The following is a 24,873-nucleotide window of genomic DNA, read 5'->3' as shown; positions in this document are numbered from 1 at the left end:
CTTTTTCACTTATCACAAAAGATACACTTAGGTATATACTTATATAGGATGGTTGTTTACGTTGAACGGAAGTTACGGAACGTGTCCGAGATGGGTGTAACTAAGTATTTTCACATTACGCAGTAAACAGTGACTCACACGTATTGGGACCTTGACTGGTCTAACAACATTTGGAGCGGCAAGTAGGTAGAGATGATCCGCTTCCTGACCTCTACAAATATAGGTAAAAGACAAAAGAATTTCATAATACAAGACGGGAAAACACTAAAAAAATACCATAATACCACTTGTTCTCCAATCAAGTATGCAGAGACAAAAAAATATTGCCATACTTCTCTAAGAAAAATGTAATGAAAATATCTTTTTGTTTTAAAAGGCACGTAATAAACAGTAATAAACACGAAAGCATCTCTAGATGCCTTAAATACGAGTACACCGGCGACCAAATTCACTGCAAATTCAGTGTGCTAAAAAGCTTGGCTTAACTTCTCCCGGGGTACTGAAATTTTCCTTGCAGATGAACCTCATATTAGTGGTTATCGACCAAAATCAAATATTTATATTATTTAAATCCGTAATGCAGATAGAAAGCTTTAATTATTCATAAAAATGCAGTGTTTTACTTAACATTAAAGTGCATCAGGCCAAAGTTCTCAAAAGCGGCAGTGTGTCTGGGCGCGAGGACGTGGTTGCGCAAGCACAGCTCGTGTGTCGTATATATAGTGCGCGGGAGTCAACATGCAGCATCACTACACTACCGCTCACCAAATACACAACATGAAAGCCTTCGTGAGTATACTAAATACATAAAAATATTTTGATATTATTAGTACCAAAAATTCATAACAAAATATTTATTTCGTCTCTAGTAAAGTTCTAGAAAACCAAAATATTAACGAGAATTTTAAAAATATCGTCAGGCTCAGTTTCTCGTTGGTACGATGTGACAGGTTTCCTAACTATTATTTCTTTTTTCAGCTGGTCCTGTGCGCCCTCGTGGCTGTCTGCGCCGGCGGCGCTGTGCGTGACAAGCGTGGCTTCGGACACGGCTGGAGCGGTGGCAGTTCTCTGGGAGGCTACATTGGTGGTGGCTACAGTGGGGGTGGTTACAGCGGGGGCGGCTACAGTGGTGGCGGCTACAGCGGGGGTGGCTACAGCGGTGGCGGCTACAGCGGCGGCTACAGCGGTGGATACAGCGGTGGCTACGTCGCCCCCGCCACTCGCGTGGTTGCCGTCAACAAAGTCGTGAACGTGCAGCGTGAGGTGACGGTACCTAAACTGGTGCACGTGCGCAAGCTTGTCTCCGTGCCTCAAGTAGTCACCGTCAAGAAAGTCGTGCCCGTCTCTACTGGATACTCTGGTGGCTATTCCGGTGGTTACTCTGGTGGTCTGTCTGGTGGTTACTCCGGTGGCTACTCCGGCGGTTACTCCGGCGGTCACTCCGGTGGTTACTCCGGTGGTCACTCTGGTGGTTACTCCGGCGGATACAACGGTGGATACTCTGGTGGTCACTCCGGTGGATACGCCAGCGGTTGGTGGTGAACACTCTAGTCAACGAACAAACACGATGTGATTTAAGTTATTTAATAAAATCTTTTTTGTTTTTTAACCATCTCTTTTTATTTCGATGCCCGTTTATGAATGAATGCAATATAAACTCTAGGATATTTTTGTATCCTAAAGACACGTGCATGGCGCAAAGTTACCTCATTTCTTCAAGAAAAAAAAAACATTATATTCATAAGTTCTTTTATACAGCACTGTCAATTTCTTAACAATATATATTTTTTTATTGTTAATTAATTAGATATAACAGAAATGTAATAAAATGTACGGTAGTAGGTAATATTCAGTTATTGAATAAAGTTAAAGTTGTTCGAGCCGCCTGAAAGCCTTCAACTTGACTTATAGTTATTTTTAGTACACTGCAAATTACTGCTTAAAAATATGCTTATATTTTTAAGCAGTAATTTTCAGACAATTTAGAATACCTCCCTTAAAAAATAATTTTTACAAGCCTTGAATAATGATAACAATACATACATATTTTTGCATTACAATTTAGTAATACCATACCCGTAACACTACAGTATATCAAAAGATGTCAGAATTATTTGTTGCGGAACTTATTTTATGTTCTTAATCCGATTGTTTAGTATCAGGTTGTAAAAGTGTTTTTATTATTAAATTATAATATTTATTATGAAACTTAGTACATAAATCACTTATTAATAAAAAAAATACATATTTATTAGGTTAGAAAATATTATTGTTTGTTAACTCTCGCGCACCTAGTATTATAATGTAACAGGTCTTAAACATAACTAACGTAATCTGTAGCTCGATTCTCTAAAACTACCTACAACCGGCAAACTATCGTGACATTTTGCACGAAAGTCTGATCAGCGCCTCTAGCGGGCTCCTTAAGAACTATTTTGACAGAACGTTTTAAATGTCAAACTCTCGATACTTGACAGTACCGACTGTAGAGAATTGCGCTACACTTACCCCACACTCTACACTGGTCCTGCCCGTGCCCACGATCGGTGTAACTTAGTCAGAACGTCGGGTGTAAATAGATAAGGTACCGCAACCTTTAATTTTCAATCGATTTTAAGACCCGTTGCATTATCTATCCATCTTTTCAACCCATTTCTACCCACTGTTGAGTATAGGCCTCCCCTCCAGTACGTCATCTTTTACGATCCTGCGCTTGTTCCATTCATTGCAGTCCTACACATTCATTCCTTAAATTAAATAATAATAAATCAATAAAAAAAAAACCGTAATAAAATAATATTCTTCTTAATAAAGTAATGAAGAACTTACATCGCTCAATTCACTTCGTTGCACAAATCATGTATATTATGAATTGTGAGTGTAAATTATATTAATTAAAACATGCAATCAAATGACAGGAGAGATGACGTGTTCATAATTAAATTGAGGCAGTGGATCAACTTTTGATAAATGATCGCCGTCGCTTGCGTTACGCCCGCACACTGCGGATATTGACGATCTATCATCAATCGTTGATAGATAGGTTCTCATTGAATTAGCTCTTACTAACTAATTTTTAATACCACATTATGCCATAAATATTATAGTAAATCTAGCTTTAAGAAATTTCCCGCGGTAAAAAATGTAAGCCCCGTGTGTTAATCCATGTAACAAACTATCTCTGTACCAAAGTTCATCAAACTCGTACTTTTAGCGTGAAATAGCAACAAACAAAAACACATACATCTCCACAAACTTTCGCAATAATTATATTAGTAGGACAATACATGCACATATGTAACCTGTAACTCAAAGCTTTTAAAAGAAATTTCCTTTGTACGGAATATGATTAAAAGTGTATTTCGCTATCATGACACCTATTATAGTCGAAGGTATAGGTAGATGCGTATGGAATACACCCAAGTTTGTCATTCACATTGTTGCTTAGACACGCTACTAATACCACGCTTATATCAATTAGAAAATACCAGTAGCGCATTACCGGACTCGGGGATCAAAACTGAGAGAGACCGCAGAGCCACCTATTAATGTAACGCATTATAATTTAAAGATTTCATAACAAATATTAAGGAAAGTGAACATCCTTTTTCTAAAGTCGATGTGTTAATAGGTGCCTCAGAGTCGAGCGCGGGGGAAAACCAACGTCTTGTTTTAATATAATAACTTGTATGTTTACTGATGTGACCGCTAATTTAATGTGGTTTTGTCTTAGGTCAGGGTATTGATCAATATCTCACAGTTTTTGCGTTATGGAGCTTAGCGAGCTATTTATATGTTAGAAAATATTTACAATCAAGAAAGACTTTTTACAATAACATAGAGTGTGAAATAAGTTTTGCAGACTAATAGACTATGAATAGCTTGGATATACCAGGTTATTTTATATTTAAAAAAAAATATATATTTCATTTTCGATAAAATAAATAGCTAGCCGAATTTTAATGCACTTTAACACTTTTTCGGTAAAAATATGTAAGAGCGTTTAATTTAATCGGGCATAAGAAGTAGTGGTTTATTTTCATCCAAGCAACACAATATGCTCACTGATATTACTCACACATATTTTACGTTCAAGATTACGCCTCTCACTATTTTATCGAATGATTCATTCTCTAACTAAAAAATATAACAAAATCTAACATAATCAAACTTCCTAATACTGAAGGTCGTTTCAGTAGCGCTTATGACGTATGCACATGGCTGGCGATGTTCCCCCTCACGGTCGGGAGTGTGAACCGAGTGCGAGGACGTGGTTGTGCAAGCGCGGCTCTCGTGTCGTATATATAGTGCGCGGGAGACAACACGGAGCATCACTACACTACCGCTCACCACATACACAACATGAAAGCCTTCGTGAGTATACTAAATACATTACTACATAATTTTAAAAACATCATCATCAGCTGAGAGTAATTTTGGATCACAGTGTGTGTTACCTTACCATAGGTGTTGATCATCATCAGGACTTCACCTAGGTGGTGTTAAACTTTTAATTTTCAATAATTTTAATCTGATGCTTTCAGGTCGTCCTGTGCGCCCTTGTGGCTGTCTGCGCTGGTGGTGCAGTGCGTGACAAGCGTGGCTTCAGTCACGGCTGGAGCAGCGGCGGTAGCTCGCTGGGAGGATACAGCGGTGGTGGCTACAGCGGAGGCGGTTACAGTGGTGGCTACAGTGGCGGCTACAGCGGAGGCTTCGGCGGTGGTCTCGGCGGCGGCTACAGCGCGCCCGCGGCTGCCGTGGTGGCCGTCAACAAGGTGGTGAACGTGCAGCGCGAGGTGTCCGTGCCGCAGGTGGTGCACGTGCGCAAGGTGGTCAGCGTGCCGCAGGTGGTCACTGTTAAGAAAGTTGTGCCCGTCTCTACTGGCTACTCCAGCGGATACAGCGGTGGATACTCCGGTGGTCTCTCAGGCGGATACTCCGGTGGTTACTCTGGTGGTCACTCAGGTGGATACTCCGGTGGTTACTCTGGTGGTCACTCCGGTGGATACTCTGGTGGTCTCTCTGGTGGTTACTCCGGTGGTCACTCTGGCGGTTACTCCGGTGGATACGGCAGCGGCAGCGGCTGGTGGTGAACACTCTAGTCAAGAAGGGGCTATAAATCAAATAAGCTATTTAAATAAATACCTTTTTATTTTTTAAACACTGTCTTTACTTTATTTCTCTAGAATAGTTTCTTAGATAGGGATAAAGCTCACACATCAACATTATTATTCAGAAAGGCTTATCAAACTAAGACAATGACAACAAAATTACAACTTATTCAACATGTTCCGTTTGTGAAGAAACAATACAAAGATGTAGTAGCAAATAACTCCTTAATCTCATAAACACTGAACTGATAAATTAACCTACATCGCTAAACACAGTTTAAATCGTAAACATAAGCTAGTACTACCATAAATTAAATTTCTTGAATTTTGAAGATTTTCCATTAATCTGTTGAATTCTTAGGAACTCAACCAACAGCACAAAAGTTCAAAACTTTAAGCTAACAAAAAAGTCGATCTTTTTTAAGATAAAAATTGGACAACAGAGAAATCGGTCCTAGGGAAGCAGTATGGGTACATCACATTAGGCAATATCGTAGTACCTATCATAAAAATGGTTCACGGTATAACCTTATATCATTGTGCAATTAACCATTGAAGGGTAACAACAAAAGCCAAATAATAAAAAACCTAAACAGAGTGAATGTTGATGATATTTCAAGTAACAAGATACGACGTTGCTACATTTAGGAGATAGTGTATCGTGGCGTTGCTTCACCGAGAGTATCCAGTTCCTAGCAGTGAGAAGAACCTGTACTGTTGAGAAACACCTCACTAGATCAGTTATTATACAAGTCGACATATTTGAGTCATGTCTATCTATTTTCCTGTGCTCTATCTACAATCTACTGAGTCATTATATTTAGAGCCAGTTTCAAAGTTTAGAAACGAGTGTCAGATAACGAATCTGCTGGATAAGTTGACTGCAAATGTATAAGAACAAATGTCAAAATAATGGTCCTTCAAAAATCCTTGTGACTAGAGCTGAAGCTACTCTTTCTTCATAGCTCATTTATAGTTCCTTATGTACTCTACTATATAACCTCATTGAAATATACGTCTATGTTTCGTATGATTAGTTAAAGAAGTTAGTGATTTAACAAGCCATAGAACTGGGATACTTTTGACGTGGAAGATAAGCTATTGGTACTTAAGACCTGGAGTTTTTTTGGTGGGGTGATCCAAACGCCGGTGGGACTAGCGCACTTTATTTCATTTATTCAATAAAAATAATCTAAGCAAAGTTAATCAAAAGAATAATCCCGCATAAGATCTTAATATTCACGTAATTACATAATTGACCTACGTCTTCATAATTTAATTGGTAGCAAATTATAATTGATTGACGGCGCCCACGCATCCTTTCAGCGGCGGTCAGTGGCGCAGCGGCGCGGGCGCAACGAAGCGCAAGCATCAACTTTTATCATTTCATCACAACACTCCAGTTTTTTATTTTATCTTGATCGAGTTTTTATGAAATAATATAATTACATTTGTAGATAAAATATAGCTCTGTATTAGATTTATTTGTGAAATGTATTTGATTCAGATAAATTATGTAGTTGTGTAACGTAAGATTTTGTTAGTAATCTGTGTCCATCTATGTTGCGTAGTTCCTAAGTAGCCTTCTGTGCAACCTCTCGACTTATTTTTCAACCTTGTGGTCTATTTCTCTAGGCCTTTATGTGCTTCTTCATGCTTTTTATTAAATTGATGTGTAGAGTATTTCACGGTTTGTTAACTTGATGAATCATCTAATATTTTTATCACAGTATATATTTTATTTCACTGTATAATGTTAAACGAGTGTAATAATGTATTGCTTTCTTGATAGTTTATTACGTCTGAGTATTCATACTGATTTTAAATTCAGATCATGTCATTAATGCTGTAGATGAGATAATGTTTGTATCAGATACAATCACTGAATTTTACATACTCAATGAATAATTGCATCACAAAGCTTTCATTAAAAAGTGGCTGAGGTTTTAATCAGCTCTTCTCGTTGACTCTACCTTCCGAAAGAAATGTAACTTAACTGTAACTTTGTAATACTTGACCTGATAAATAAATTATTTGATTGTTTTAAATCAGGTTTTTATTTGTTAATCAAGACAAAACTTTATTCGGAGTTACAATCCTATTTATTTTAAAATTGCGGGAGATTGTGCGGATGGTTATACATAAGTATGTTTATTACTCTTTTGTCACAAAGACTACTTGAAGGATTTTAATCTTTGACATACATAGGTGCATAAGCATTAATTAGCAAAGTATAGGATACTTTTCAACAATTTACCATGCATACTACATAGTATACTTTTAATCACATAACATTAAAACCACAACCACTAATGCAAAAATAATTTAAAGCGTTTCGCAATATGATCAATAAATAAGTAAAGAATAGACACATTATATGTGCGAATACCCTCACTTTAACGAACGTGTGGTCATGAACCTACTCGAGGTAACAAACTATTTTAATAATACATCTGTATAATGATGTGACCGCAAATATTTTTTGTCTTCGCAACCTTCGATGTAATTATAACGTTATTTTACTAAACATATTTATACGAACATTATTCATGTAAAAGTTTGGATGTCGACCAAACTACTGAAAGTATTTTGGTGCAATTTGGCACACGGATAGTTTATAGCCTGGATCAACACAGGGTACTTTTAACACCTAAAATCTTTTCACATGAACAAAGTTGCTGGCAGAAACTAGTAATATAAAAAATGTAGTGAAATTTTGTTTTTCTGTTGATGTGTTAGTGTTTTGTTTTGTTTTGTTAGTATGTCACGCTTGAAGGTGAATGTCCTCGTTACCTTGACCGACAACGGTGTGAGTTGTACACACGGAAAGCATTACAGTGGACTTAGTACATTCTCTTAAAACTACAAGACCCATCTTAATTATTGATATTTGAATAGCAAAAATCCGTCTATGTAGGGGTTATGTTTCAACATTCATATATACCAAATATGTACCAAAGATACATATAAGATATGTACCAAACATAAACATAGCATAAGATTTGTATCAAAAATGTCGTCTCGTAAACATTAGCATCTACAACTATTGGAAGGAAGAATAGGAATTAAGAATATTGCCACTTTATATAGAAACAAGTAACTTGTTGGTTGTCGGGTACTGTCCACAATAAGTAGAACTCCAACACTGATATTTTTTTTTATCTACAAACGTCTTTGATACTGTATACTGTCTAACGGTACATATATTATTGAGTTAATATTTAATAACAATCACGTATGAAAGTCCATGATACAGTTAGGATAGCGTGTTAATTATTGCGAGTAAATGCAAATGACCAAATAATTTGGAGGTGCTCTAATGTAATGATAAATAGCAGCCTCTTCACAAAAATGATAAATGATTGATACATTTAAAGTTCAAGATTATTGCCATTACCTTCCGACAAAATGTTTTTTGCTCTATTTTAACTAATTGCTTGACTATATTGACATTTAAAAACCCTTTTTTATATCATAATTATAGAATATACTTCCTAATACACTCAGCGGCAGAAAAAGTGGCCCAAAGCAAAACTACGATAAAACTTTTTAGAATATCAATATATGGTTATTATTTTGGCTATAACTATTAGTTAAACAGTTTATACACAAGTTTAGTTACAATTTACACTAAATAGTCGTAATTTTTAATCAAAAATGGGAAAAATTAAAAAATACAGCTTTTATCGAAATCGCTTATTGAAAGTTTTTGCAAAAAACTAATTCTGCACCAAAGAAAAAATCTAGTTTATACCGCGTGTTAACTCCTCTAGCATTTATGCTGACCTGCATGCATTCTGGCATGCTTCGGAGGATGTTTTAATTACTTCTTGAAGAACTTTATCCCACACTCTGACTAGAGCGGTTCTTCGCTCACCAAGTGATTCTGGTGGGTTGGGCAGTGCACGTACACTGTTTTTCAGCATGTGCCAGACATGTTCTATGGGGCAGATGTCTGGACTGCGAGCAGGCTAAGCCAGTTTTTGAATCCCGCTATCAGCAAGGTGCGATTCCACAACGCGGGCGCTATGAGCGCGCGCATTAAACTGCATTAGAGTTAATCCTCCGGACCAATGAAATCCATAAGTGGTACAACATGGTCTTGGAAGATTTCTTCAATGTACCCGGCTGCTGTTAGGCGCTGATCTACGATGACAAGCTCCGTTCGTGCCTCCAAACATACACCTCTCCATACCATAACAGACCTACCTTTGTAACTGACCGTCTGACGTGTTGTGTTGGGAAAAAAACCGTCCTTAATGGCGTCTTTACACTCTCTCACGACCATTTGGTGCTCTTAATGCTACCCAGCACTCATCGGTTAACAAGAACTTGCTCCATTGGTCGATAGCCAATTCACATGTTTACGAGCAAATCGTAATCGCGCAACTCGATGGTGTCTCTCGAGTTCTGGTACTCGGGTTGGTCTTCCTGCCCGTAAATTACGTTCTTTTATCCTTCGCCTCATGTTCCGTTCACTAAGAATGACTCCGCGTGCCGCTTGAAGCCTCTAGTGAATCTCAAACGCTGTCAGAAAGCGGTTTCTCAGCACCTCGAGGTTAACAAATCGGTCATCTCTTGCGGATGTACATCGTGTTCGTCCAATTCCTGGTCGCCGCGTGTAGAGACCAGTCTCACGATACCTCCTAATCGCAGACCTTAAAGTGGTACGCGATACATTGAAAAATGCAGCCACCTCTCAATGGTAATGGCCCTGATCGGACAACAAGACCACCTAAGCCACTTGTTCAGCAGTAAGTGGCATCTTCAAATCTTTTCTAAAATCTAAATAGACCAATAAACAATAAAAATCATAAAGAAAATCGTTTCCGTGCAGCAATATTTCAAAATACAGAATTCAACTGACCTCTCGAATCAACACTGAATTCAGTTCTAACACACATTGTTAGAAAAAGTCATCCGTCACTTAAATTAATCTGAAATTCAACACTTCATAACACTAAACAGATCACTTCGCAACTACTTACAACAATATATCTTTCATATATTACTTAATTTGTTTACAAATTCACGATAAGCGCTTGGGCCACTTTTTCTGCCGCTGAGTGTATTTCAAGGAGCTTGTTCCGTCTACTGCTTGTCTGTTGTGTGCACGTCGCCGGCGATGTTCCCCGGGCGGTCGGGAGTGTGAGTCGTGTGCGAGGACGTGGTTGTGCAAGCGCGGCTCTCGTGTCGTATATATAGCGCGCGGGAGACAACACGCAGCATCACTACACTACCGCTCACCACATACACAACATGAAAGCCTTCGTGAGTATTATCTAACACTGGATTGTGTATCACCTAAAACCACCGAGAAATGACTCTATCAAGTTATTTAGAGTATTCCACTTTGAAAAAGTTTCGTATCGTATACTCGGAGAAGTCGCACAACATTCACTGGACTATCTCTAAAGTCTCTACTTTCTACAATCCGCAATTGTAATGTTTAACTAATGTTACCGTTCTTTCACCAGCTCGTCCTGTGCGCCCTCGTGGCTGTCTGCGCCGGTGCCGCGGTGCGTGACAAGCGTGGCTTCAGCCACGGCTGGAGCAGCGGCGGTAGCTCCCTGGGAGGATACAGCGGTGGTGGCTACAGTGGCGGCTACAGCGGAGGCTACAGCGGAGGCTTCGGCGGCGGTCTCGGCGGCGGCTACAGCGCACCCGCGGCTGCCGTGGTGGCCGTCAACAAGGTGGTGAACGTGCAGCGCGAGGTGTCCGTGCCGCAGGTGGTGCACGTGCGCAAGGTGGTCAGCGTGCCGCAGGTGGTCACTGTCAAGCAGGTCGTGCCCGTCTCTGGCGGATACTCCGGCGGTCTGTCTGGAGGTTACTCCGGCGGATACTCCGGTGGACTTTCTGGTGGATACTCTGGTGGTCACTCCGGTGGTTACTCTGGTGGTCACTCTGGTGGTTACTCCGGTGGATACGGCAGCGGCAGTGGTTGGTGGTGAACACCCTAGTCTATGACAAAGCTCTATGTGATTTAACTTATACAAATAAATATTTTTATAATTTATAACATTTCTTATTATTACCAAAAGATTAACACTGCTAACTTCTTCAATTATTCTAAAAGTAACAAATGAATCCTAAAAAAAATAATAATATGGAACGTACATAATCTTTAAAATGAGAGGCTATATTTCAGATTCATAACTTTTCTGCTTGGGACATCGAGTGTTTAAAAGGACATGATACATTTATCAGTTAGAGTAGCCCTGTTTTGCGTAACTTTAATATGAACGACTAAAGTTAATGTTAATTTAATGAGGAGTTAGAAACAACAGCCACGCGGCTGATCGATCTCAGACGTTAAGCTAAGCTTACCGAGGTTGTTCTGTGGATGAGTAACTATACAATACATACCAAGTTCCTCCATGTTTCGAAAAGCAGGAATGATTGTCGCGGCTGTCTTTTTCGAAATCTTTGATAGTCGTTATCAGTAGCTAGAAGCTTAAAAGTTTGACAACCAGTCTTACCGAGAAGTATATCAGCTTAGCCTTTTTTCCAAGCTATATTGGAGTTGGCTTCCAGTCACACCGGATGCAGCTGGATACCAGTGTTTTACATGGAGCGACTGCCTATCTGTCCTCCACAACCCAGTTACCTGGGATAACACGGTACCCTTCGGTAAGACTGGTTGTCAGACTTTCAAGCTTCTGACTATTGTTAACGACTGTTAAAGATCTTCGAAAATGATAGCCGGGACCCACAATTTAACGTGCCTTCCGAAACACGGAGGAACTCGATATGTACAAGATGGTCACCCATCTACAAATCAACCTCGGCTAGCGTGGCTTAACCTCAGAGATCGATCCGCGCGGCTGTTGTTAACTAAGCCACGAGCTCCTCCTCCTCCAGTCTTACCGAAGTGTTGTGTATAATCCAGGCAACTGGGTTTTGGAGGTCTGAGGGATTGTAAAATGTTGATATCCAACTGTATCCAACCGACTTCAAATAGTTGGAAGAGAGTCTAGGCTGATTGATTGATTGTCGTTTCAATGACTGTTCACACTCATTGAATCGTGGGAACAATAATTAAATACCTAAGTGAAATAATTAAAGACAAATTTCATATGGGGTCAGTAAACGAGTGTCTTTCACTATTTTGCCGAAAAAGGAAGATATTGAGTTACAATTTGATGTAATTTTATCTAAGTTTGGATGATTATGAAGTTAGTGTGTAGCACCCATAAGCAACGAACATTTATAACAAACTGCATTACTGTGGAGGTAGCAAAAGCAATCATAGAAATTGTCGTTGTTTGATCTATGCTTTTATTAAAACAACAAGGCGTATAATTAGTGTGTATCTAATGAAATGTAGTCATCATTATATCAAATACATTTTTTTTCTGACGTCGTTCGTGCGTATATATTAAATTTTAATACTTTTACTTTACCTGGTTAGACCAAAAAGATAAGTGAACATTAAAAGATGATTTAGATGATGATAGATGTTAACAGAACCCACTTTTTGTCGAGAGTGGGAAGTCCAGCACACTTTCGGAAATCCAGAATCGGTTTCATAGTTGCTTAGCTGTCGAAAAAATACGTTTTAAATATTTTATTTAATAGTATATTATGGACGGAATTATTCATAAAGCTAAGATTGCCATAAATACACTCAGCGGCAGAAAAAGTGGCCCAAAGCAAAACTACGATAAAACTATTTAGAATATCAATATATGGTTACTATTTTGGCTATAACTATTAGTTTAACAGTTTATACACAAGTTTAGTTACAATTTACACTAAATAGTCGTAATTTTTAATCAAAAATGGGAAAAATTAAAAAATACAGCTTTTGTCGAAATCGCTTACTGAAAGTTTTTGCAAAAACCTAATTTTGCACCAAAGAAAAAATCTAGTTTATACCGCGTGTTAACTTCTCTAGCATTTATGGTGACCTGCATGCATTCTGGCATGCTTTGGAGGATGTTTTAATTACTTCTTGAAGAACTTTATCCCACACTCTGACTAGAGCGGTTCTTCGCTCACCAAGTGATTCTGGTGGGTTGGGCAGTGCGCATACACTGTTTTTTAGCATGTGCCAGACATGTTCTATGGGGTTGATGTCTGGACTGCGAGCAGGCTAAGCCAGTTTTTGAATCCCGATATCAGCAAGGTGCGATTCCACAACGCGGGCGCTATGAGCGCGCGCATTAAACTGCATTAGAGTTAATCCTCCCGACCAATGAAATCCATAAGTGGTACAACATGGTCTTGGAAGATTTCTTCAATGTACCCGGCTGCTGTTGGGCGCTAATCTACGATGACAAGCTCCGTACGTGCCTCCAAACATACACCTCTCCATACCATAACAGACCTACCTTTGTAACTGACCGTCTGACGTGTTGTGTTGGGAAAAAACCGTCCTTAATGGCGTCTTTACACTCTCTCACGACCATTTGGTGCTCTTAATGCTACTCAGCACTCATCGGTTACCAAGAAGTTGCTCCATTGGTCGATAGCCAATTCACATGTTTACGAGCAAATCGTAATCGCGCAACTCGATGGTGTCTCTCGAGTTCTGGTACTCGGGTTGGTCTTCCTGCCTGTAAATTACGTTCTTTTATCCTTCGCCTCATGTTCCGTTCACTAAGAATGACTCCGCGTGCCGCTTGAAGCCTCTAGTGAATCTCAAACGCTGTCAGAAATCGGTTTCTCAGCACCTCGAGGTTAACAAATCGGTCATCTCTTGCGGATGTACATCGTGTTCGTCCAATTCCTGGTCGCCGCGTGTAGAGACCAGTCTCACGATACCTCCTAATCGCAGACCTTAAAGTGGTACGCGATACATTGAAAAATGCAGCCACCTCTCAATGGTAATGGCCCCGATCGGACAACAAGACCACCTAAGCCACTTGTTCAGCAGTAAGTGGCATCTTCAAATCTTTTCTAAAATCTAAATAGACCAATAATCAATAAAAATCATAAAGAAAATCGTTTCCGTGCAGCAATATTTCAAAATACAGAATTCAACTGACCTCTCGAATCAACACTGAATTCAGTTCTAACACACATTGTTAGAAAAAGTCATCCGTCACTTAAATTAATCTGAAATTCAACACTTCATAACACTAAACAGATCACTTCGCAACTACTTACAACAATATATCTTTCATATATTACTTAATTTGTTTACAAATTCACGATAAGCGCTTGGGCCACTTTTTCTGCCGCTGAGTGTATCTATACTAATCTATACTAATATTATAAAGCTGAAGAGTTTGTTTGTTTGTTTGATTGTTTATTTGTTTGTTTGTTTGTTTGTACGCGCTAATCTCGGGAACTACTGGTCCGATTTGAAAAATTCTTTCAGTGTTAGATAGCCCATTTATCGATGAAGGCTATAGGCTATATATCATCATGCTACGATTAATAGGAGCAGAGTAACAGTGAAAAATGTTACAAAAACGGGGAAAATTATGATTATCTTAAGTGACGCAAGCGAAGTTGCGCGAGTCAGCTAGTAAATAATAAAATCCTGAATCATTCAAATTTCATCAGGGGACATGAGGTGCAATCGTATATCACTCAAGTCGACTTCTAAAACCTGATCGGCTATCATTCAGAGCTTTTGACGGAAAACTAGCAGTAGTAGTGAATAATGATTATATCCAGCTTTCGATCAAATCAATTAATCGAATACCTTTTATACAGTTCCGTAGATTGAAAGGAAACGACCAATTTACTAAAGAACTAAACTGATAATCGATGGTCTGAACATGTTCTCACTGACGATTATCTTACTCTTATCTAGAGTTCTTTAAACATTGCGTTATGATAGCCGGTCTATTCAGCTTGAAATATTTGTTTTGTATTGCAATTTTGCGAATGGGGTGTATATGAAAAGGAGTTCTTAGAAAAATAAAAAAATATTTATTTGTATAAGTTAAATCACATAGAGCTTTGTCATAGACTAGGGTGTTCACCACCAACCACTGCCGCTGCCGTATCCGCCGGAGTAACCACCAGAGTGACCACCAGAGTAACCACCGGAGTGACCACCAGAGTATCCACCAGAAAGTCCACCGGAGTATCCGCCTGAGTATCCTCCAGACAGGCCGCCGGAGTATCCGCCAGAGACAGGCACGACCTGCTTGACAGTGACCACCTGCGGCACGCTGACCACCTTGCGCACGTGCACCACCTGCGGCACGGACACCTCGCGCTGCACGTTCACCACCTTGTTGACGGCCACCACGGCAGCCGCGGGTGCGCTGTAGCCGCCGCCGAGACCTCCGCCGAAGCCTCCGCTGTAGCCGCCACTGTAACCACCACTGTAGCCGCCGCCGCTGTAGCCGCCACCGCTGTATCCTCCCAGGGAGCTACCGCCGCTGCTCCAGCCGTGACTGAAGCCACGCTTGTCACGCACCGCGGCACCGGCGCAGACAGCCACGAGGGCGCACAGGACGAGCTGGTGAAAGAACGGTACCATTAGTTAAACAACAAATGCTGGTCGTGAATAAGATCAGGATAGAGAGAGAGAGAGAGAGAGATAGATAGAGTCATTATTTTTATTCACAATCCAGTGTTAGATAATACTCACGAAGGCTTTCATGTTGTGTATGTGGTGAGCGGTAGTGTAGTGATGCTGCGTGTTGTCTCCCGCGCACTATATATGCGACACGAGAGCCGCGCTTGCGCAACCACGTCCTCGCTCAAATATTAGGAAGTGCAATTGCACATACTTTTTACTTGTTACTTATATGTAATAATGTTTTGAGATCACTTGTAATATAATAATATGAAAAGTTGTTTGACAAGACTGGTCTAGACATCTACATCATGGAGAAATCAATTAATTAACTGTTCATTAGTGCTTATTTATTAGATAGGTAAAAAACTGAAATCTGAATATATACATACATTTATTTCCTTTCATTCCTTCACTTGTCAGGATCTAGCAGTAAGGAAGTGAGAATTGTAGTCCATCGGAGAGAGTACAGTAGCATCCATAAAACAACAAACATCTGCATTTAGAGATTTAGAGGAGCTTGTGGCTTAGTTAATAACAGCCGCGCGGATTGATCTCTGAGGTTAAGCTACGCTTGCCGAGGTTGTTCTGTGGATGAATGACCATCTTATACATATCGAGTACCTCCGTGTTTCGGAAGGCACGTTCAATTGTGGGTCCCGGCAACCATTTTCGAAGATCTTTGACAGTCGTTAATAGTAGTCAGAAGTTTTAAAGTCTAACAAGTAACAACCAGTTTTACCGAAGGGTATCGTGTTATATCCCAGGTAACAGGGTTGTGAAGTTCAGATAGGCAGTCGCTCTAAGTAAAACACTGGTATTCAGCTGCACCAGGTGAGATTAAAAGCCGTCTCCAACAAAGTTTGGAATAAAAGCTAGGCCGATATCTGCATTTCTACGAAATTGACTACCAGAGGCCGATCAATCGACCTGCAGTACATTGACCGTTACACCCGAGATTTTCTTTACAGTAATTCTCCAGTGATTGTCCTGTGTTAGGAACTTAAGCTCGTAAACCTCCATGCATCATAGAGCACTTAAAGCCTTAAAGGTTTAGCGCACTCCACCTGTACCGCCAAGCTATGACAGTGAGGGAATAGAGACCGTATTTGTGTATTTTTGCACACATTTGGACACACATATAATCTTTCAGCTTAGCCACTAGCCGAATATTGGCTAGAAGGACATTACATTGGTGCAATATTTTAATTTAATATTTAATAGACTTATCATATTTTAATGATAATAATGTAATCTTAATAGATCTAAACGATTATTGACATTATTATCATAAGAATTGAATCAATGAATTATTTAAAAAACCAAAAATCTAATGCATAGTGTGTTAAGTAGTCGAAGTCGAAGGCGAGTCTGTGGCCCTGAGCTTCGTGTGAAGATGACCTAGATCATGGAAGGGGAGTGTTTACCGTTAAATCCTTCAACGTAAAAATACATAGAGATGTAGAAAGCTTCCTTGGTTATTGTACTCGCGTTATGTTTAGTTTTTTCAGTGAAAGCTCTTAACAGGTAGAGATAATAGGGTGACAAACTGTAGTAGTATTGCGATTTAATTTGGTATTGAGCCAGAATTTTTAAAAATGTTAACCTTCTTATGGCTACTACCCACATATCGGAGGCAATGCCGCCGGAACAAAACGCGCAGAGCTGTCATTACCCAGCATTACCGCTCGAATGCAAGAAACAAATGACGCCGGCAAACCGCGTAATCCGCCAGCACTGTGTATATGAGCCCTTACAACCTCTTACCCCAGGTTTCAGAGTACATTTAGCGGTAGTTTATCTATTCAATAGCGTTAAAACTCATATAAAAAAACGCTATTGATAAACTACCGCTGAATATACTCAGAAACTGGGCATTGGTGGCCTAACAATTAATGGTAGTTAAGTGTGTACAATCACAGATGCGTAGGCGGTTGCATACCAAACAGTAACCGCGCGGCTTGCTGTTCCCATGGTTAACCGATAGTGCGTAAGGAAGCTTACACAAAAAACAACCGGATATAAAATAACAATAAGAAGTGCGAATTATATTTTCTCTATGTGGGAATCGAAGGTTAGGTTACATGTAACTAGATTGAAGAGTCGGTTTAATTACGACTAACTTAACTGTTGCCCCTACGCACCGCCTTGACTGGAGGTAGATTCATACAAACTTTACATAGAGTCAATGCAGGGATTCCAGTCTAAACCAAAATACAAGTACGAGAATTCGGCCCTGATACACTATATTATTATTGGATAAGTATTAGATAGCTTATCAGATGGAATATTGACAGTCGTTTTCATATATTAATTATTGTCACTTCACCTAGCAGTTATACAAGCTGATATTTATTCATAAGCTTTGAAATAAATAAATAAATATTATTGAACAATTCACACACGGTCATTTGATTCCAAACTAAGCAGAGCTTGTACTATGTTAACCAAATAACTGATAAACATACTTATATACTTCTAAATATATACTTATATAGATAAATTGACGACCAGGCTCAGAACAAATACTCGTGTGATCATCACACAAATATTTTTCCCGGGTGGGATTTGAACCCGCCACACGCGGCGCTACGGTTATTGCTGCGAGGTGACCACTTAAACCACTGCGCTAAACGTGCAGTAATGTAACGGTCTAGAGTTTCTGCCATAGAATCTGTAAAGAATTGCTACGAGAAAACCAGTACCTTTATTATTTAGTTATGTAGAGACTAGAGACAAGTTTGTATGCTACGATTTTATTGCCGACTGACATCTATCGGTCGATCCAAACATTGAACGCTACATATTAAAGAAGTTGGCTACAAATGGAACATTGAACGCTCTACATACAGTATGTTTAGAAAGTTGGCTCTACAAGATCTCTGTGTCTTGGCTAACGCTATAGGTACCGTAGTGAGTGTAATTAGTTCAGAATACATGTCATAGATGGCGCTAAATGTAATACTTTAACATAGAGCTTGTTCAAAGATTTTGCTTTCATTACTTCTAGCTATATTATATGTTTAATTTAGTGTGCGTGTGTTAGTTAATGTTATCGAATACATAGAAAGATCATGATATTATTATATTAGCAGTTACGGTATGATGGCAGAGATGGCGCTGCGAAGCGTTTATTAAATACTAGCTGACCCGCGCAACTTCGCTTGCGTCACATAAGAGAGAATGATTAATTTTCATAATTTTAAATTTCATAATTTTTCCCGTTTTTGTAACATTTCTCGTTGCTACTCCGCTCCTATTGGTCGTAGCGTGATGATATATAGCCTATAGCCTTCCTCGATAAATGGACTATCTAACACTGAATGAATTTTTCAAATCGGACGAGTAGATCCTGAGATTAGCGCGTTCAAACAAACAAACAAACAAACTCTTCAGCTTTATAATATTAATATAAATATATAGTATAGATACGGCATATTCCCATAAAAAATATTAATTAATTTCAACATCATACGAGAACAAATCAATTTAATTTGTTAAACATGACAAACTTTTAGGCATCTATGCAACTGCAGATCGCGAGGTCGATTCTTAAGTCGGCAAAAATGGCTGTTGAACTTTTTTTTTTTTAATAGCCTGGATATTGGTAAAATACGTCAGGGTTAGATACATACTTAGTATCGTTTTCGTATCTTTATCTTGAGACTAAAAATGAGTTAAAAGAATAAAGCTTGGAATGTTTAAATTCTTCCAAAATAATTACGTTAGAAACTTTACGAACGATTTTCTATGTACTTAATAATATTTTAGTTTTGTTGATTTAATAATGTTTATTTACAATAATATGATATATTGTAAGTACAAATGTTTAAATGAATTAGTTGTATTAAACGTGTTAAATTAAATAAGAAGCAAAACATTATTGTTGAAAGTTAATTATTTTTTCGATACAAACAGCCAGTTTATTTTATTGGTGTAATTTTCATTTATAGATATTTAATTCTATAATGTATGCGTTGTAAATCTGTTTATTGGATTTCTAGTCAAAGTGAATTAATTAAACTAACGTGTATATTGATTTAGTCGGTACGCGTGGTCGTCAATTCGATGCCCAAACGGAGCAAATATTTATGAGATCTACATATTATTATGTACTTTTAGGCTAGTCGTTGCTGCCTGTGTGGCTCAACGATTGTGAATGTGGCTGCATCCGAGAGGTCCCGGGTTCGAATTCCAGGTCGGACTAGAAAATTGCCTACCTATATTGATTGCAGTGAGATTGGGGAGCCTATCTGCGCATGAAAGCAACCTGTGCTTTTACTATCCCATTGTGCTATGAAAGAGAGGATATTGAGAGTGAACCTATGTATTGTGCACACACTTGGACGCTATAAACAAACTGTTGCACTACAGGCTGGTTTCAATCTAACAGTCATAGCAAAACATCGCTTAGATAGATAGTCTAGCATTTCATGTCCTTCCAGCGTACTGTTGACATGAACGATCAGCAACTCGTCTGCGGCGCGAGGGGCTACTAGCTCTATTTATAAGCAAAGTCATCACTATCAGGGGCGCTCAACCTAAAGCATTCACACTGTTATTTACTTGTTTCAATCCTGATGAATTTGCATAGCAATCAGCTTGCGATAAACTACAAAACTACGGAACAGTATATGAAATAAACTTAAGCTATATACTCGTAGCAATTCAAATTGATTGATTTCAACTTTAATGAACATGTATAAAAGTTTACTGACATTCACGATATCTTTGTGGATAAATACATATTATTAATGTAATACTGACGCTGTAGCGGCCATTAAGTTATGTTTATGCAGGTGTACAATGGTATAGAACATATATGCAGGTGTAAACTATATTTTACTCGATAAAATGTAAGTAAACATAAATATTCTGTATTTACAAGATTTAACATGCAGCTTAGAGCTATTACGCACTGTCGACTGGTCGCTGGCGACTCGGTCGATGGCGACTGTGACTTACTATAGTTTATACAGGTGTTTACGCACTTGGTCGTCGATCGCCCGGGCGACTCGACGACTCGCCGCGTAGTGGCGACGTACAAGCGACTGCCGGTCGCCGGCGACCAGTCGACAGTGCGTAATAGCTCTTAGGAGTTGTTATTTCTTTCCAATTTTTTTTCAAGAATTTCATGTCATTAAATGTTGAGCACATCTGATATAAACAGTTACTCAACGGTCAATCATTTATAATCAGATAACCACGCCCACTAACACTTACACACACACACACACACACACACACACACACACACACACACACATACACACATCACATCAACACATTTAATATTACATACACAAAATAATACGACATTTATGCAAATAATAATTACCATTAGGCTCAATGTTTGCAAGATCCCAATTATAAATAACTAGCTGACCCGCGCAACTGCGCTTGCGTCACATAAGAGAGAATGGGTCAAAATTTTCCCCTTTTTAAAACATTTTTTACTGGTACTCTGCTCCTATTGGCCATAGCGTGATGATATATAGCCTATAGCCTTCCTCGATAAATGGGCTATCTAACACTGAAATAATTTTTCAAATCGGACCAGTAGTTCCTGAGATTAGCGCGTTCAAACAAACAAACAATCAAACAGACAAACTCTTCAGCTTTATAATATTAGTATAGATTACATACACAAAATAATACGACATTTATGCAAATAATAATTACCATTAGGCTCAATGTTTGCAAGATCCCAATTATAAATAACTAGCTGACCCGCGCAACTTCGCTTGCGTCACAGTAGAGAGAATGGGTCAAAATTTTCCCCGTTTTTAACATTTTTACTGGTACTCTACTCCTATTGGTCGTAGCGTGATGTTATATAGCCTTCCTCGATAAATGGGCTATCTAACACTGAAATAATTTTTCAAATCGGACCAGTAGTTCCTGAGATTAGCGCGTTCAAACAAACAAACAAACAGATAAACTCTTCAGCTTTATAATATTAGTATAGATATCTGTGCGAATTTACGCAACATTGCTAAGTGTTGCCATCTATGTGTAACCGATGATATGCTAATACTAATTTCTTTTACGATGTTTATTAATCGTACATACTTGATCACCTTAATTTTAGACTAGTTTTACTTCCTGTAAACATAAAAATTGTTTATTTACATAATGTAATTAATTAAGACTTTTTCGCTTTCCTAGGTCAAGGCACTTTAAGAAATGCTTAATTTAATAACATCTTATCTTAATTAAGTTGATTAAACGTATGCACATATCAATGGTAGTTAGGACAGGAATACGGTTTAGACATTTTATAGTTACGATTGAAACTCGACCCTTCATGTGACAGTGACCGACTTACCCCCTGTTTCTGTGAGTTTAGTGGTAGTTTATCTATTCAATAGCGATTAAACTCATATAAAAAACGCTATTAAAAAGATAAACTACCGCTAAATGTATCTCAGAAACCGGGCATTAATTGCCTTGGAAGAGCTTGCTGCTTGATGAATAAATTCTATGTCCCCTTTTTTCTGATAAAGCCAGTGGATACAGTGTAAAACCTTCCTTACCCAATAATAAAAAAGCATTTTCCATTTTCCATGGTCATCATCAGATTATTATCTACTGCAAAAACTATAATCAATATGATTTGCATTCTAGAAGAATTTATGCAGATTATCCAGACCTGCAATCATCAAGTTGGTTACACAAAAATTATCATATTTCAGGTCAATCAAGCAAGTGGGTCAGAATACTTGGTATCTCAAACACAAGGTTTTAGTTTTACCATGATAAGTTAATAAACCTTGCTATATTACTGACAGAGCAATTTCACCATGAAGATACTAATCTACTAAGTACTAATAAAATCGAAAATCACTCTGTCTGTTTGCTGCGGCTAAATTGCTTAAACGATTTAGATTCATTTTAGCAAAGAGGAGCCTCATTTTCGCAAAAAACGAATATTTAATTTCATAAGTACCTAAGTGTAGTAAGTTGAAATGTAGAGAAAAATCTCCGAAGCTTCTGTTCTACTTCTAGAAAATTCCTTTTTTATTTGGAAGCTAAAAATAGCATAGGCCCCTTTTTTACGAACAAAAGTTGAATAACAGAACATGACGATACGGGTGAAGTCAGATTCAGAAGCTAGTGTAATCTACATTCGGAATACATAATCGTTGAAGGACTAAGGCGTATTTGATAGGTATTCACATTAAGTGCGCGAGGCCACAGACCGCGCAGACCACGTAAATGTTGCTTAACGGTAATCAATCACTTTACTTACGTACTGTACATAAACCTCTTTTTATACACCCAATGTATACCATGTACGGACTAAAATATGTGGAATAATCTCTAGCTTTTGAACGCGACTTCGCTTGCATTGAAATCAATTTGGATAACTGCCTTTGAATAGTACGAATGGTAGAGTAACGAGTAAATGCAGACTCTATGAACATGAACAGAAGAAAAGACAGAGTGGCTGGTCTCCCCAGTCGAAAGAAGTGTTGTTGTATTTTCCTAATTTCTGTTTGAATATTCTTAACAGTGACCTAGAGTTTAGTAACATTAAAACACGTGCCCTGTATACATATAGGCTCACCAAAAACTAAAGTGTGAAAATTGCGGAACATTGCGATACACCTCTGTTTATACCTGCGAGCGAAATAGGAGTGACATTTTATAAAATATTGTCTACTATTATACTTACCATCTGTGTTAAATCTAATAGTAAACTGCCTGCTAAATGAAACATTTTTTTTACTCTTTTATTATTTAGGACGTTTATGTAGAGTTTAAAGAGTTGATTTCGATACTGTCTCTTATATTTTCCACGAGAATTCAAGTCTTATGATCTTTGTCACAATTAATTATATTACTATCAAAACGAGTTCAATAGTAGGTACTATAGTAATAACGTGACAAACATACATATCTACTTACATTACTTTTACTAAGTTATTATGAAGAGTTATGAATGTTTTGAACTTGACATTTCGTGGAGGCCCTTCTTCGAGTAATTTGTACAAGAATTTCGTTACCGATTACACTGAGGACCGTGGCGAGGTTTTTATATTAGTACGTTTTATAATTACAGATAATTAATTGATATGATTACCTATATCAAATACCTTATTGCAATAACTAATTCTAAAGTTACTTTAACCATCTGTTTGTTACGCTTTTACGGGTAAACTTCTGAACAGGGGCAACTTCTGAATAGGGTGATAGTTTATATTTCGAGGAAGTAAATAAAGAACTTATTTTTGAGGCACACATGGGTGGAGACATGATTATACATTAACCCTCTTATTCATAAAAATATATGAAATTATGAAAGGCTTATAAAGAGTTTTGTTTCTTTCACTCCTTAGCGAAATCAAAGAGAGAAAACATATTATAGTAGTTTTTTAACTAAAGAGGTTTATAGTGTGTTTATGAATAAGAGGTTAAGAGTCACGAGTATGCCGCACAAAAAGAGCATTTTTTGATTATCACATAAGAGCAAGTAGAGATGAAATACATGTATGCATGTACATTATATTGCACACCCTAAATCAAATGTGAGACAACAAGCAATCAAATAAGAAAAGTCATTTATTGACTTTCGAGAGCAAAATTCAATAAGACACTCGTCGCTGTTTGATTTGATTCAATTTATTACAATCACACGCTTACAATTTGAGTGTCTTGTTCATTCAAAAAAATTTGTATATTTCCGTACATATTTATTTTGTTTACAAACAAGGTTCATTTACAACGACACGAGATTTTCAGATACAAGATTATCAGTGTTACTGAAAATTTACTGCATAAAGACCAATTTCTTTAAGCTTTCTAACATAGGGCTTATCTAAGTATTGGTCATTTTTTTAACCCATTACTGTCCTACTGCTAGGAAAGGGTCTACTCCCAATAAATTTTAGGTCTCCTGTGAATGAAAAGAATGTAGAAAAGCCTATATTCTCCTTACGCGGAGAGGTTTATGAAAGAGGTAATCTTTCTTCCATATAAGTTATTACACTGCCAAATCCGGTAATTTATTAAGCAGTATACTGAGTATACCCGTTGCACTTGTAGCTGAAACTTACATGAATGAATAGTAAAATATGGATACATCAGTCAGAATTATTTATAGCGATCATTTCTGACAGCTTACGTTACGAGCTCATGAGTATAAAGCCGGCTTTTGACTGTGGGATGTAACATACAATTGCATCTTCGATATTCTTGAGTTACAATGAGAACGGCAATACCTAATAGCCATACATAATACCTAAATAGGCATGTCAAAAAAGCGAAACACCCGTA

At 38.1% G+C, this 24,873-nt stretch overlaps 4 protein-coding genes across 4 annotated transcripts; 3 read left to right on the top strand and 1 right to left on the bottom strand.

Annotated features, from left to right (window-relative positions):
- The first annotated feature begins 755 nt into the window (after window positions 1–755).
- Window positions 756–1,609, top strand: LOC142977302 (uncharacterized). Its single transcript, XM_076121120.1, has 2 exons — window positions 756–789; window positions 979–1,609. The coding sequence occupies exons 1-2, from the start codon at window positions 778–780 to the stop codon at window positions 1,540–1,542; spliced, it is 576 nt and encodes a 191-aa protein (XP_075977235.1). The 5' UTR covers window positions 756–777; the 3' UTR covers window positions 1,543–1,609.
- Window positions 1,610–4,331: 2,722 nt separating this feature from the next.
- Window positions 4,332–5,161, top strand: LOC142977154 (uncharacterized). The gene is made up of 2 exons (XM_076120894.1): window positions 4,332–4,374; window positions 4,545–5,161. The coding sequence occupies exons 1-2, from the start codon at window positions 4,363–4,365 to the stop codon at window positions 5,091–5,093; spliced, it is 561 nt and encodes a 186-aa protein (XP_075977009.1). The 5' UTR covers window positions 4,332–4,362; the 3' UTR covers window positions 5,094–5,161.
- A 5,187-nt stretch (window positions 5,162–10,348) lies between these two features.
- Window positions 10,349–11,124, top strand: LOC142977202 (uncharacterized). Its single transcript, XM_076120958.1, has 2 exons — window positions 10,349–10,382; window positions 10,589–11,124. Exons 1-2 carry the CDS (start codon window positions 10,371–10,373, stop codon window positions 11,060–11,062), a joined length of 486 nt encoding a protein of 161 aa, XP_075977073.1. The 5' UTR covers window positions 10,349–10,370; the 3' UTR covers window positions 11,063–11,124.
- A 3,849-nt stretch (window positions 11,125–14,973) lies between these two features.
- Window positions 14,974–15,700, bottom strand: LOC142977228 (uncharacterized). Its single transcript, XM_076120998.1, has 2 exons — window positions 15,667–15,700; window positions 14,974–15,534 (listed from the first exon to the last, which is right to left on the bottom strand). Exons 1-2 carry the CDS (start codon window positions 15,676–15,678, stop codon window positions 15,046–15,048), a joined length of 501 nt encoding a protein of 166 aa, XP_075977113.1. The 5' UTR covers window positions 15,679–15,700; the 3' UTR covers window positions 14,974–15,045.
- Between the last annotated feature and the right edge of the window lie 9,173 nt (window positions 15,701–24,873).

This window comes from Anticarsia gemmatalis, chromosome 12 (assembly GCF_050436995.1).
Source record: "Anticarsia gemmatalis isolate Benzon Research Colony breed Stoneville strain chromosome 12, ilAntGemm2 primary, whole genome shotgun sequence".
Taxonomy (NCBI): Eukaryota; Metazoa; Arthropoda; class Insecta; order Lepidoptera; family Erebidae; genus Anticarsia; species Anticarsia gemmatalis.
The sequence above is the reverse complement of the archived record's forward strand: the minus strand, read 5'-3'. Positions and strand labels throughout refer to the sequence as shown.